The 12,416-nt window shown below is 54.1% G+C and overlaps 1 protein-coding gene across 4 annotated transcripts in view; it reads left to right on the top strand.

Moving 5' to 3' along the window:
• Positions 1-12,416, top strand: part of DLG3 (discs large MAGUK scaffold protein 3) — an 80,352-nt gene that overhangs the window by 414 nt on the left and 67,522 nt on the right. For 2 of the 4 annotated variants that reach the window (XM_074882963.1, XM_074882967.1), the window contains exons 1-3: positions 10-2,156; positions 9,386-9,534; positions 11,177-11,332. In XM_074882963.1, the coding sequence (XP_074739064.1) occupies positions 1,967-2,156; positions 9,386-9,534; positions 11,177-11,332 (495 nt within the window). In that variant the 5' untranslated portion in view covers positions 10-1,966. Of the gene's footprint in view, positions 1-8; positions 2,157-9,385; positions 9,535-11,176; positions 11,333-12,416 lie in introns of those variants that run through there. The other 2 variants (XM_074882965.1, XM_074882964.1) reach the window with 2 other exon arrangements.

The raw sequence follows: 12,416 nt of genomic DNA on the forward strand, positions 1-12,416 counted from the left end.
CAACAAGTGTCTGCCCTGCCGGTACCGGCACCGGGATCGCGCCCGGTGCCCCCTGCTCCTGCCGGGCAGCTCCCGCCCTCTCCCTCCCTCCCCGCCACGGGCTGGGCAGCCCTGCCCGGTGCACCCCCGGGGTTGAGACCTGAGGACCGGGTGCCCCGGCTTCCCTGGGCTGTGGGACACGTCCTAGTGCCACCGTGGCTGGGAGTGGGCGGCCATGGGATGCTCTGCTTGCAGCACCCCTGGGTGCTGAGGGGAGGGCAGGCATGGGGTGTGGGTCCTGCCAAGAAGGATCCCTTCTAAATGGGACTTACACCTTGAGGCATGGTGAGATGGGCCCAGGCCACTATGTGCTCTTTCTTGGGTGCTGCAGAAGGGGTGCTGCGGTCTGTCCCCTGTGCTGGGGGCACAGCCCTTCCCTGGGTTTGGTGGTCCAGGGCTAGTGTTCCCTTGCCCCAGCTGGCTGTCACCCGGTGCTGGTGGCCATCAGTGCAGGGTGCATGCTGTTCTTTCTGTGCAGCCTGGACTGTGGGGGGATGTTCACACCAGGTTTGCAGTTTTTATGTGCTGGTGTGGTGGCCCTGGTTCTCCACCTGCTTCTTTAGCTTCTGCTGATAAGGTCAGGAATGACCAGGCGAAGATGACTCAACCCTGCTCGCGGGATGCTGGGCAGTGTCTGGAGCCACTGTCTGATCTTACAGAAAAGAAAGCCCTTAGTAAAGCCCAATAAATCTGGAGCTTGGGGAAGTTCCTGCTTTTCCCAGCGCCAGCGTGGAGCCCAGCTCTGATCAGGAGCTATTCACACTTCTCGAGGCTCCTTTCTCTGTTCTGCTCCCACGATGAGTCAGTGTGGGCCAGTGAAACAGGCAGGACCCCCTTCCCCTTTCAGCAGAGGGGGAGCTGGCTGGGTGAGCTGGGACAGCAGGTGGCACGCACCCTAGCAGACACAGGCCCCCTTGTTCAGTGACCTGAATTCCCTGCCGAGAGTCCTGAGATGAGCAGGGTCATCCTTTCTGCATGAGTTCCTGGGCTAAAAGATGAGTACCCAACAGTGGCGGGACAGCTCCCCCGCCTCCTCACACAGACGCTCTTTGTCTGCGGGCTGCCTGGGTGACAAAGGGAAATATTCACTGATAGGACTCGGACAGGCTCAAGGTCCACGGGAACTCCCCACCCGCCTGAGAGATGGGTCACATCTGGGGCTGGAGCTGGACTGGCAGCTTCGTGCATCTGCCCAGAGAGACATGGAGGTGTCCTCACACAAAGATTGCAACTCCACTATTTTAGGTCCAAGGTTGTCTCACAGCTGTGGTGAGCCCCATCTTTAACCAAAGCATTGCTTTATGGCAGCTTCCAGCTCCCCTCCTGGCCAGCATTCCTCCTTCCCTGACCCCAAGGCATCATGTTCCTTTCCCACTGTGTCTCCTGCTGACCCAAGGCTGCCTGCTGCATGGAGCAATTCTTACGCTTCACCCTGTAGAAACCCAGTTTTTGTCACTTGTGTAGCTGAGCTGTTCACAGTATCTTGCACTGTGTGAGTGGGGCTGTGCTCAGCTTTGCTGCAGCCGTCTGGCCCCATGTGGGAGACTGCAACTCCTGTGATAGTACTTACAGCCCTGTGCATCCGGGACGTGTCTCCAGCTCCTGAATGGCTTCTCTGCCTGGGAGCTGGCAGAGTTTGTCAGGTTTCTCAGTGCCACGGGGTTTTGGAGGTGAGTCAACCTGGGTTTAGCCCCTGATTTTCAGGGCTGAGGAGGGCCAACAGGCAGAACCACCCCCCTCCAGCCCCTGCCTGTGTCTCTGCCATGGCCCCTCTGCACCTCACACCAGGGAGTAGCTCTTAAAGGTATGTGGAAGGACGCTGCTTTTGTGGCTGTCTGACTTAAAATTGCAGAGCTGGAAGGCAACTTGAGGCATTATCCAGGTGAGCCCTTTGCGCTGCTCCGAGACTGCACTCAAGCCTTCCCTGATGATGTCTGTCCATCCTTCAGTGTTAATGCCTTGTTACTTCTGTGTCATCTCTACAGACACTGAACGGGCAGTGGAAATTCTGACCAGATACCAAAGCACCCTGCGGTCCCCAGAGGAGCAGGAGCTAAAGGCCTCCATTGGAAAAGTCTCTCACATCTTCCAAAGTGAACTCTTCCAGGCTCTGCTGGGTAAGCCCCTGCCTTGCGGTCTCTGGGACTTTGCAGTCAGTGGGCTGTCCTGGGGGCCTGATCCTGCACGGGTGCCTGACACTGACCAGGCTGGGTGCATCCTGTGCAAACACATGGGTGCCTGTAACACCAGGGGAGCTGGACTGTCTTCCATCTCCAGGGCTTGGGCAGGAGGTACTGGGGGTCAGGACTGCTATCACTGGGTGTTTGCGACGTGAACAGGATTCCTCAGTCAGGTGATTGTGGACAAGGGATAAAGCCGCCTTCGTCAGGCCATGCCAGAACTGTTCAGCACCTGCTAGAGGATTCTCCAATGCCTCAGGCATCCTCTGTGCAGTGCAGGCGTGGTGTGTCCACAGCCACTGCTGGGTTTCCAGCTCTGCTGCCGTACCAAGGACGCCCCGCCACGGGGCCTTGCTCCTCCCTGCACCCCTCAGCCCCATCACAACCTGCTACTTTCCATTCCTGCTGCCAACCTGAAGGGGAAACTAAATTTTTCTGTCTTTGAGAAAGAATCCACATGTACCCAACTTTTGAGGTATTCTGGCCTTTTTTGTGCTTAGACCTATGAGCACTTGCAAGTAACACACTGCAAGTGGTTCCATTTCACACAAGAAACAGACTTGACAGTGAGGCTCATCTTGGGGCTGGGCACCAGAAAATGTCATTTTGAGCACAGCGTGAAGTTCTCCATGTGGATTTAGACAAATACAGCTGGAGTCCCACTGGACTACACAGCTTCTCCATGCAAGACACATGGCTATCTTGCTGAACAAAGTAATTTGAAAATGTACTTTCTTTGCAAAGTATTTTTTTTTTTTAGAAAAACAAAATTCAGTGGTTTTGGACTCTGAAATTGCTTGGCTCTATTCCCTGCCAGAGCAGACCAGATCCTGGCTGCTCAGGTTCACTTAGGACACTAATTTTGGAGGTAATCCCAGAGGCCATTTGCAGAAGCTGCAGTGTGCTGAGAAGGGCAGGAGCTCCCGCTCAGCTCCTCTCCTTAAGCCCTGCTCACCGTGGGCCTCGAGGAAGCACATGCAGCCCTGGTGGTTTCTGTTCCCAGGTCTCCTGGTACAGAAGCCAAGTTTCCCTGCTGGGAAGGAGGAGAAAGCACTCCAGAAGCTTTACACCCCAGAGGAGGACCTGGGCCCTGGGGTGCAGAGCTCCATGCATGGTCTGTGCCTCATTCTCAGTGTGTTTTGACCCAAGGCTGTCTCAGTCCTGGCACTCCCTCTTGGCAACTTTTGCCTTTTCTTTGTACCTCTGAGGCCAGAGACCCATTTCTGTGCCCACACAGCCTTGAGTTGCCTGCAGCTCCTCTGTGCTTCAGGTGTTCCACTGAAAATTAAATACATGGGATGAGTGGTGTGTTCTGAGCTATTTTATTCTCTCCTTTCCTTGTTCTTGTTGTTGAAGCATCACCTGGAGGCTTTTCAGCCCCAGCATGTCCTTGTGCAGGGCTTGTGCTGGGATATCTGTGCCATGAGCTGCAGAGACATGTGGCAAGGGAAGGCTCCCCAGGGCAGTGAGCTCCCATGCCAAAGGGACTGGCATGCATCTCCTTTCTTGCCTCTTCATTTACACAATGTGCTCTCAAAATGGTCCCCAGCCCACAGTTAGCCCTAAGCTGGAGGCAGTGGTCCCCAGCAGGGGTGTGATTGCTTTGGCAAACCTGACAGGAGCCCAACACCCCTGGCTGCTTTTGTGTGCTTCCCCAGCCCTCCCCGGGGCTGCATGAAGGCAGAGAAGCAGCTTTCCCAAAGCCCAGGGCTGTTCATAGGAGCGCAAAAGTGTTGTGGAGAGAGTGTAGCTGGAGAGAGCACGTCCATGCGCAGGCTGAGCTGGCTGCAGTTTGCACGCTGGCACACGGACGCTGCACAGACTTCCCTGCTCTAAGCTGTCTGTCTTGGTGTCCTGTCAACACTGGCACAAGGGAGTGTCGCTTGATTGCTGGTGACCTTTTCAACTGGTTTAACAGGATATTAGTTCCCCGTGCCAGAGCAGCTTTCTCTAGATGTGTTTATCTAACTAGGAATTTGCATTAATTACTTCCGCCACCCCAGAGCGTGGGTTTGTGAATTCCTCCATCCCTGTGTGGACACGTGTGATGCTGTGTCCAGCTGCATGCTCACTGTGCCTGGAGTCCGCTCGGTGTCCACGGTCTGGACCCACTGGAGTGCAGTGACAGCTCTGGGAGGGTGCTGGAGCATTTCTATTTTATTTACTTTTCACCCCCCTCCCCTTTTCCCAGTGGGCTGCTGCGTCTCTGTCTGAAGTTTGCTCAGAGTCATGGAGCTGGTTCAGAGTTTATCCAAGGGAGGAGGATTTACAGGAGAGCTGTGGGTACATCTCCCAGCACAGAGGCTCCCATCTCACTGCCCCACACCATGCTTCTGGCTCCAGAGAGGTCTCAGCATGCAGAGGTCCCTCCTCTTGCAGCCTTTCAGCAACACAGGTCTGCTTTTTTTAAACCCCTGGGGAACATGAATGCATGAGCATGGTACATTCCTGTCCTCGGGACGCATGCTCCTACAGGTAATGCTCTCCTAAGACAAATATTGGCCAGCTCGAGTTTGAACAGCAAAATGCATTATGCCATAGTAGAGCTACCAGAAGTGCCAAACTTCATGGAGTTTTCCAAGTTGGTCCCTGTGAAAAATGCCAGGGATGTGGCTTTCCATAGGCTTTTTTTATTTTAAGAATTAGCTGTTTGGTGGACTCCAGAAGCCCCAGTTTGCCCAGCTCCAGGGGAGGGTCTGATGGGACGTTCAGAGAAAGCCTGGGTGGTGTCCAGGGCTGGATGTATCTGTCACTGTGAACATGCCCAGCGTTGCTGTACACATACCCTGTTTTATGCCAGACTCCTCTGAGCACAGCACAGCCCCTTAAATCCTTGTGACCACAGTGCCAGACTCAACTCCCTCTCCCAGGAGCTGCCTGTGCCCTGGGACACGCTGACTCTGTCAGGAGGGCTCCTGCCCCAGCGGTGCCAAGGCTGCTGGCTTGGTGCAGCGATGCAGGAGCTGCTCTGTGCTGGAATGCGCCAACCCTTGCTCCACACAAAAGAAATTCCTTGGCGGTGCAGAGGGAAAACAGTCTGTGCTGGCTCCCTCCTCCTGGCCCCTCTCTCCCTGCGTCAGAAGCCATGGAGGCAAGCGCGTGACTTGCAGGGAAACAGCCCGGCACAAGGGTGCTCGAGGAGCCTGGGCTCAGATGTGCTGCAGCTGGACTGGGGCAGTCATGGCCCTACTTTTCCTCTGCTCCCCCGAGCCTTTCATGGAGATGCTCACCCTCGTCTCATGCTGCTGGGGAGGACGGGGCTCACGCACAGAAGCAGCTTCCTGACCTTTCCTCCCGGAGCCAGGGCTGAAAGGGGCCGTTGTGCCCTCTGCAGTGGGCAAAGCTGGGCAGACAGGCAGGGTTTGTGTGCACTCAGCCAGCCTAGCTGCCAGCAGCCCAAAGGGCAGCGTTCTTCCTGAAAGCCCTCTGGGCTCGACTCCTCTCCTGTGCCTGAGCAGTGGCTGGTACAGACCCCAGTGAGGACTTGTCAGCTGCTTGGCCCCCCAATACTCCCCTGCAGCTCCTTTTACCCCAAAAAAGGTCCCTTCTGGAGAGCCTTGCTGCTGTGGAGGCACGAGGAGAGGCAGGCTGTTGCTGACCCACAGTGCGTCTCTGGATGCAAAACTCCAGCCGAGAACTCAGCTTGCCAGCAGTGCTGCTGGGGATGGCGGTTGTTGCTTCACCAGGTGGCTGCAGGAGCCAGGGTGGAAAACTGAAGAAATCTGGAGGGTTCCCAGCTTTGAGGACGACTCCTTTTGCAAATTAGCCCATAGCCAAGGATGAAAATTCATAGCTTGCTTGAAAGCTCTGCTGTGGTGGCCGTAGGTGTGAATCCTCTTTACAGCAGCAGGGCTGCAGCTGGGAGGCTGGTGGAAGGCTGGAGTTTCTGCCTGGGGTAAATCTGCAGTGACACAGCCGATGACAGTGCATGCATCGGGGAAGAAATGTCATTTTCTGGAAGTGTGTGTGCAGGCTGGCACAAGAGTGCTGCATTAGCCCTCAGATGTTGGTGTTATAGAAATATTTAATGACATTTATTTGACATATTGACCCCAGGAGGAAATTGTTAGACAAATTCTAATCTCTGTAAATCTTGAGTTGCTCTTCCTTATTAGATCCAGAGTGGATCATCAAACAGAAATGGAGCTGTAAGACAGAACATGCAGCATCATCTTTTGCTACCACGACATCCTCTTACTGAGGCTTTTCAGGTAGTGCTGCTCTTAAAGTGTGCAGGTGAGGCAGACTTGTCTGCAACTTGTGATGCCCATAAGAAATGAAGGAAACCTGCATATATTTAAATTACTTTTAATACCACATGCACATGTGTCCTAAAATGTACTCCTGTCACGGCCATGCCCTTTGCTGCCTGAACCCCGTCCCCTGATCCTGAAACTCCTCTAACCTCTGGAGCCAGCAACGCTTCCCCCTTCTGGCAAGCATCTAAAATGGGCTGAGGGTTTCAGAGGTGGAGAGCAGCTGATTCAGAGGACAAGCTTCCCGCTCTGCAGGCGCCTTGCCAGCTTGGCTGCCCAAGGCTGTGTTCCTGCAGCAGATGGGTGACAAACAGGGATGCCGGCAGCGGTGCACCCCCACGACGGAGCTGTTCAAATCCTGTTTTCATTTTTGCGAAGTTTTGTGCATTCCAGGCGTAATCCACGCAGCCAAGAGCCCCTGCTATCCCGTTACGCAATGACTATTTTTATAACCAGAGAGAGAGATGTTTTTGCATGAAAACAAAGTCCTGTTTGTCTGGCTGTGTGATGACTGCTTGCTGTGACCTCATGTCTGATTTGGGAGGGCTTCGGGGGCTGCCAGCAGCGTGCTCGGCACCTGGGAGGCTGTGGAGGGAATGCCCCAGGTGCGGTGGGTGGATCTGGGGACTCCCACTCCTCCCGTCATTGCCAGCTGCCCCATTTCTCCTGGGGCACAGGACAGAGCCTGACAATGATGCAGCATGAAGCAGCAGCTCCAAAAGCAGCATCAACGCTGGGCAGTGGCACGGTGCTCCCTGGACTCAGGCGGCTGCACGGCCTGGCTGGGCTCCCCGTGGGCACAGAGCCACTCTGCCAGCAGACAAGATTTATAGCAGCTTATTTCTTGCAGCTGGGAGGTCACCAGGCAGTGCCTAGGAGCTGGATGATGGGGGTCGATGCTGCTCCCTGTCCCATCTGCAGCATGGATGTGCTGCTGCAGTGCATGGGCATGTGGTTAAGCACAGGGAGAGGATGGGGACTTGCGTCTGGGGGTGCAATCCTGCTTTGTGAAAGCCTCCCTGGGAAATAGCCTCGGGCAGTGCTCAGCATGTCTCTGCTTACATTGCCCAGCGCTCACCAGATTTCCTTTGGAAATCTTTATAAAATGGGCATTTAATACTCTGTGGTGCCTCAGTGTGGCATAGTTTCAGGAGAGAAATCACACACTGAAGGGCTGGTGAACCCACTTCATCCCTGAGTTCCCAGGGAATGCCAGGGGAATGGCCATGGCCCCATCGAGCTGACACCCACCACTTGCCCCTGGGCTTGCTCGCAGAAGAGGGGCTCTCCAGCCTCCTCCGCAGATACAGGTACAGAAAATGAACTCAGGTTCCTGCTGTGGCTTTCCTCACTCCAAGTGCTTATTTATGCTGCCGTGACTTTTTGGCCCTGCTGACTGCGCCAGGCTTCCTGTTTCCCAGGTGCTTGAAGGGATTTATTACTTTTTTTATGCCTTTTGCAAGGTATTTACCAAACTGTTTTGGCCGACCTTTTGGAGCTTTACCTTTAACCTGGCAGCATTTACCATCCTTTCTGGTTTTCTCATTTGGACACAGCTTCAGCTGGTTAGTTAAATGTCTTCTCACTTTTAATAGCCTCCCCTCCCCTGCAGCCCAGCCTTGCTTTCCTCCCTTTTGCCTTTAGAGTATCCTCCAGCCAGTCACTGTGCATTTGCTCTGATGTTCCGGTGGCGTGTCTCTAAATAGGCTCAGTGCCTCCCACAAATATTTTACCCTCTTTGTTACCCCTTTCAGTTTCTTCATAAAAAAGCTTCTCACTTTTGATGTAGTTCCCTTTCTGAAATTAAACACTTCTGCAATGGGTATATTGACTTTTGTTGCTCCTACGGAGGTGCTGGATCTGGAGGTCCGTGTCCAACCTGTCTCTGGAGATGAGCTGGGGGCTGGCAGCTGCCTGAGTGCACGACAGTGGGGGCTTCCTTAAGGAGAAGTGAAGCCCACTGCAGCCCTGCTGCTCCCTGCAATCCTCCATGTGTGATCAGGAGAGGGTAAAATGCTCCTGATGGGTAGCAGAGAGTCTGGGCTCCCACAGCCTCTCTGGAGCTACACCCCAGGCAGCAGCTGCCAACAGATCCCACTGTCACCCCATGACTATCTCTGGAGCAGTGAGGGCTGGGACACCCCATTTTCACACCTCTCTCCGGAGCCATTATGATTTACAGCAACAAACTCAGGTCCTTGGAACCCAGAGCAAGGATATGTGGCATCTGCTTGTTGCAGTGCACAGGTGGTATCATGCCAGGTGGGAAGAGGGAATTTATCGGGGAAGGAGCTGGAGATAACACAGCTGTAGCCATCAGCTTTAGAGCTTGTACACCGTGAGCCTGCTGTCCTAGTGCCCTGTGCCCTCTCTGCCTGTCCCCCTGGGAAGGGAGCTCCTCCACAGGCCAGGGGCACTGGGGAGCAGCGATGGGGAAGGAAAATCCTGGCAGTGTCAGGGCAGGCAGGAGCTGCCTGGTGCAGGAGGCTTCTCCGAGCAGAAGGGACATGGGACCACGCGTGGGGCTGGCACAGCATGGAGGAGAGTGGGGTGGGGTGGGTTTCTCTATGATGTTGCTGAGCACAGTTTGCTCTTAATCCCTGTGGAGCACATGGTCATTGCTCCACAGAAATGCCCGTGTCTTCCAGAGCCACGGGGCACTGCCTGCTGAGCCAGGCACCCCACTACACCTCTTGCTTTGCAGAGGGGGTGTGGTGGGCAGTGCATCAAGGGTGGGGAGCCAGCAGAGCCCTGTCCCAGCCCATCACCCAGGTGCCAGCCTCTCACTGAGGGCTCAGACCTATGATGCTCTGGGGGCAGAGCGGGTGGGCACAGGTGCTGCACCCCACGCAGGGTACTGGTATCAGGCTCCCTCCCTGGTCCTGTGGAGTTTCTCGCACTGTTTTGCAGATATCCATGAATTCTACGATTTCACACTGCGTTCTGCACCCCTGCAGCCTCCTAGTCCAGATGCACATTGTGGCACAGCCAGGCAGCAGCATGGGGCCAGTGAGCCCAGCTCCGTGGTCACACCCAGAGAGCCCCAAAACCTACCCGAGGTAAGAGCCACTCTGTCACGATGCTGCGGGGCTAGACCCTGCACACTCCTGCACCAAGGAGGAGGCAAGGGGCACAGGAGACCACTGGCCACGGCAGCCAAGCCGGCTCATACCCAGGGTGTTTCCACACCTCCTCTGTCATCGCTTGTCTCATTAATGAGGCAACTTCTCTGGTTCACAAGTGTTAATAGAATTACTCCTAATGCAAATAGCTTCAGCTCCATCTCTGGTTCCTGCTCTGCTGTTGTAGCTGGATTAGTTGCTGCCGTCTGACGCTCTCTCCCACGGAGGCGTTTCAGCTCTCTGATGTAGCCACCTCACAGGCTGCTTTTGATAAATGAAGTAGGTTGAGTCTTTTAAGTTTCCCTTTTCAGTATTTTTTTCCAGCGTTCAGATAACTTCTGTCTCTCTTATTTGCATTCTCTTTAATTTTCAACAGCCTTTTAAAAGATGCAGCACCAGGTTGGGAGGCAGGAATTGTGCAGTAGGGTCTCAGTTATCTCAAAGGCACCAAAGTAAATAAAATTGCCTTGTGCCTTTGCAGGCCCTCTTCCTGTTCCCTTCACTGCCTCGTGCCCTGCTAAGGGATGCTGTGGGAACCCCCTGAACTGGGGATACAGGAATATTTGTGCAGAAATGCAAAAATTCAGGGATTCCTCCTTTCAGTGAAATAATCCTATCAGATAAACACGGTATTTCTGACTCACAGACTGAACTAGCTTCCCATCATATACCTGTGGGGATACTAAATTTGAATGGCACACAGGGGCAATGGAGCTGAACGATGTCTCCTAAGGAGGAACACTTTGAAGGAGTTTGATGATCAAGAACAGGGGGAACAAAACTGCCCACAATCAGTGCAGGAGATATCTGTGTCCCTCTGACTCAGGAACCATTTTAGCCCCATTTTTTTTTTGATCCCTTTCACATTGACAGTCCCTCTAGTTAAAGAAAACCTGCAGATCTAGTCTGTGTTTATGAATGAACTCTTAATGATGTTATACCATAGGCAGTGGGATCCTGCTTTGGGTTTTTTGGGTCTCCTGTAGCCTCGATCCACCCGACGGCAAGCTCTGCTGACAACAGCTGCTGGTCTCTGTGGCCAGGCCAGGCCATGCAGCCCGGAGGACATATGACAGTCAATAAGGACATTTAAAAATCACTGTGGAAACAAGTGAGGAAGCAGCTGTGGGCCTGGTGCAGCTGGCATGAGGGGCACTCCTGCTGTCCCCGCAGTGCCCTGCATGCAGGGGGGACGATCAAAGCAGCTGGTCTCAGGGCTTCCCTGCACCAAACTCAGTCCAAGCCCATTGACGCCATCCTTTCTCCAAAAAATGTATTCGAGGCATCTTGTGTTGCCAAAAGGTGAAATGCGACAGGGAACTACCCCCACCCAGCAGCAGGAGAGCCCCAGAGTCCCCTGCCTGCCAGCCTCCACCATCGCCTGCAGTGACCCCACTGCCCATGTGGCCAGTGCCAGGGCAGGCTGTCACAGCAGGCTGTCACAGGCGGTGGGATGCTCTCTGAAGGCAGTATGAGCCCCTTGCATGGGGAAAGCTCATTTAGGCCCTTCCAGAAGTGGTGGAGGGGCCTGGAGGCAGCTGGCCTGCCCTACCCCCATGTACCCCCTGTCTCGTTTCAGAATCTGTCCCAGGATGGTGAGCGGAGACTTTCTGCAGGGGCTGGGGATAGCCCACCAGGGACACCGCCACGGCTGGTGAGGGTGACAGCACGGAGGACAGAGGCACCGGCCAGCGTCTGCAGCCTGGTGCTCGGCTCTCGCAGCGCCCTGCCCCAGGTGAGCCTCCGTGCACCCCACACCGTGTCCCACCCTGCCAGCCCGGCTGGTGGCTGGCACTGAGGGGACACCACCAGGGCTGTGTGCCCCTAGCACTGCTGGGACAGTGCCAGTGAGGCGTTTTCCTCCCCTGGGGCTGGCAGTGTTTCCTCATGGCTATTCTGGTGATGCTCAGGCTAAGAAATCTAGCAGTCACCTGTACCAGGGGCTGGATGACACAGAAATCATCCTCTTGCATTAGCATTTACCATGGCCTGGTGTCAGCCCTCAGGGCTTGGAGGGCAGGTGGATATGGCGCAGAAATAAAGAGGCTGCGTAGAGCCAGAAATCCTCCCACCCCATCCCTCTCGCCCCCAGCACTGGCACACTCCCACGTTGCAGATTTCCATATTTTTTTCTCTGAGCTCGTAAATGGCAGGTCCATTCCTCAGCTTACCAGAGTTTTTCTCTGATGTCTTATTTACTTGGAAACACCGTTTATTTGGATGTGCATTGCATCGTAAATCTCAGCTTTCTCCTGGTGCAAGTGCATTGTTTGGGCTACTCATTTGAGGGGAGTTTTAGGGACAAGCAAAGGGCAAAATGCACTTTTGGGAGGGATGAAGTTGCCAGGATGGATGGAGCTCACTGCAGATTTAAAATTATATGAAAACGTTGTTTTCCTTGGCGTGGTTAGAAATATGCTTGTTTACTAAGTCAAAGTCTTCTTCTGAAATATTTTAAATATGAAAATTGCACTGCTTCTTTTCTCTCCTTTTTAAATGTTTCCCTTCTTATTCTGGACTGCAATAAAATGGGTAACGCCCCATTTTTTTTCCCTTACTGTTTAATTTCGCCTTTTCCTCTTGCTACTCTCTATGTTTTCAAACATTCACCAAATCTTTACCAGTTTTGGAAGGGCAGGACGGTGGTTTTCTGAACACAACAGGAGGATGAGCTCAGCTGCCGGTCTCCGTTTGCCAGTGGGAGGGAACCACGACCGCAGATGGGGGAGTCACGGGGCAAAACCCATGGGGGTTGAGAGCCTGATCGGTCAGGAACAGTCAGATTTTAAGGGATTTTCTTCCTAACTGTCCCAGGCTGT

The sequence above is a fragment of the Strix uralensis genome, chromosome 13 (genome assembly GCF_047716275.1).
Source record: "Strix uralensis isolate ZFMK-TIS-50842 chromosome 13, bStrUra1, whole genome shotgun sequence".
In the NCBI taxonomy this organism is placed as follows: domain Eukaryota; kingdom Metazoa; phylum Chordata; class Aves; order Strigiformes; family Strigidae; genus Strix; species Strix uralensis.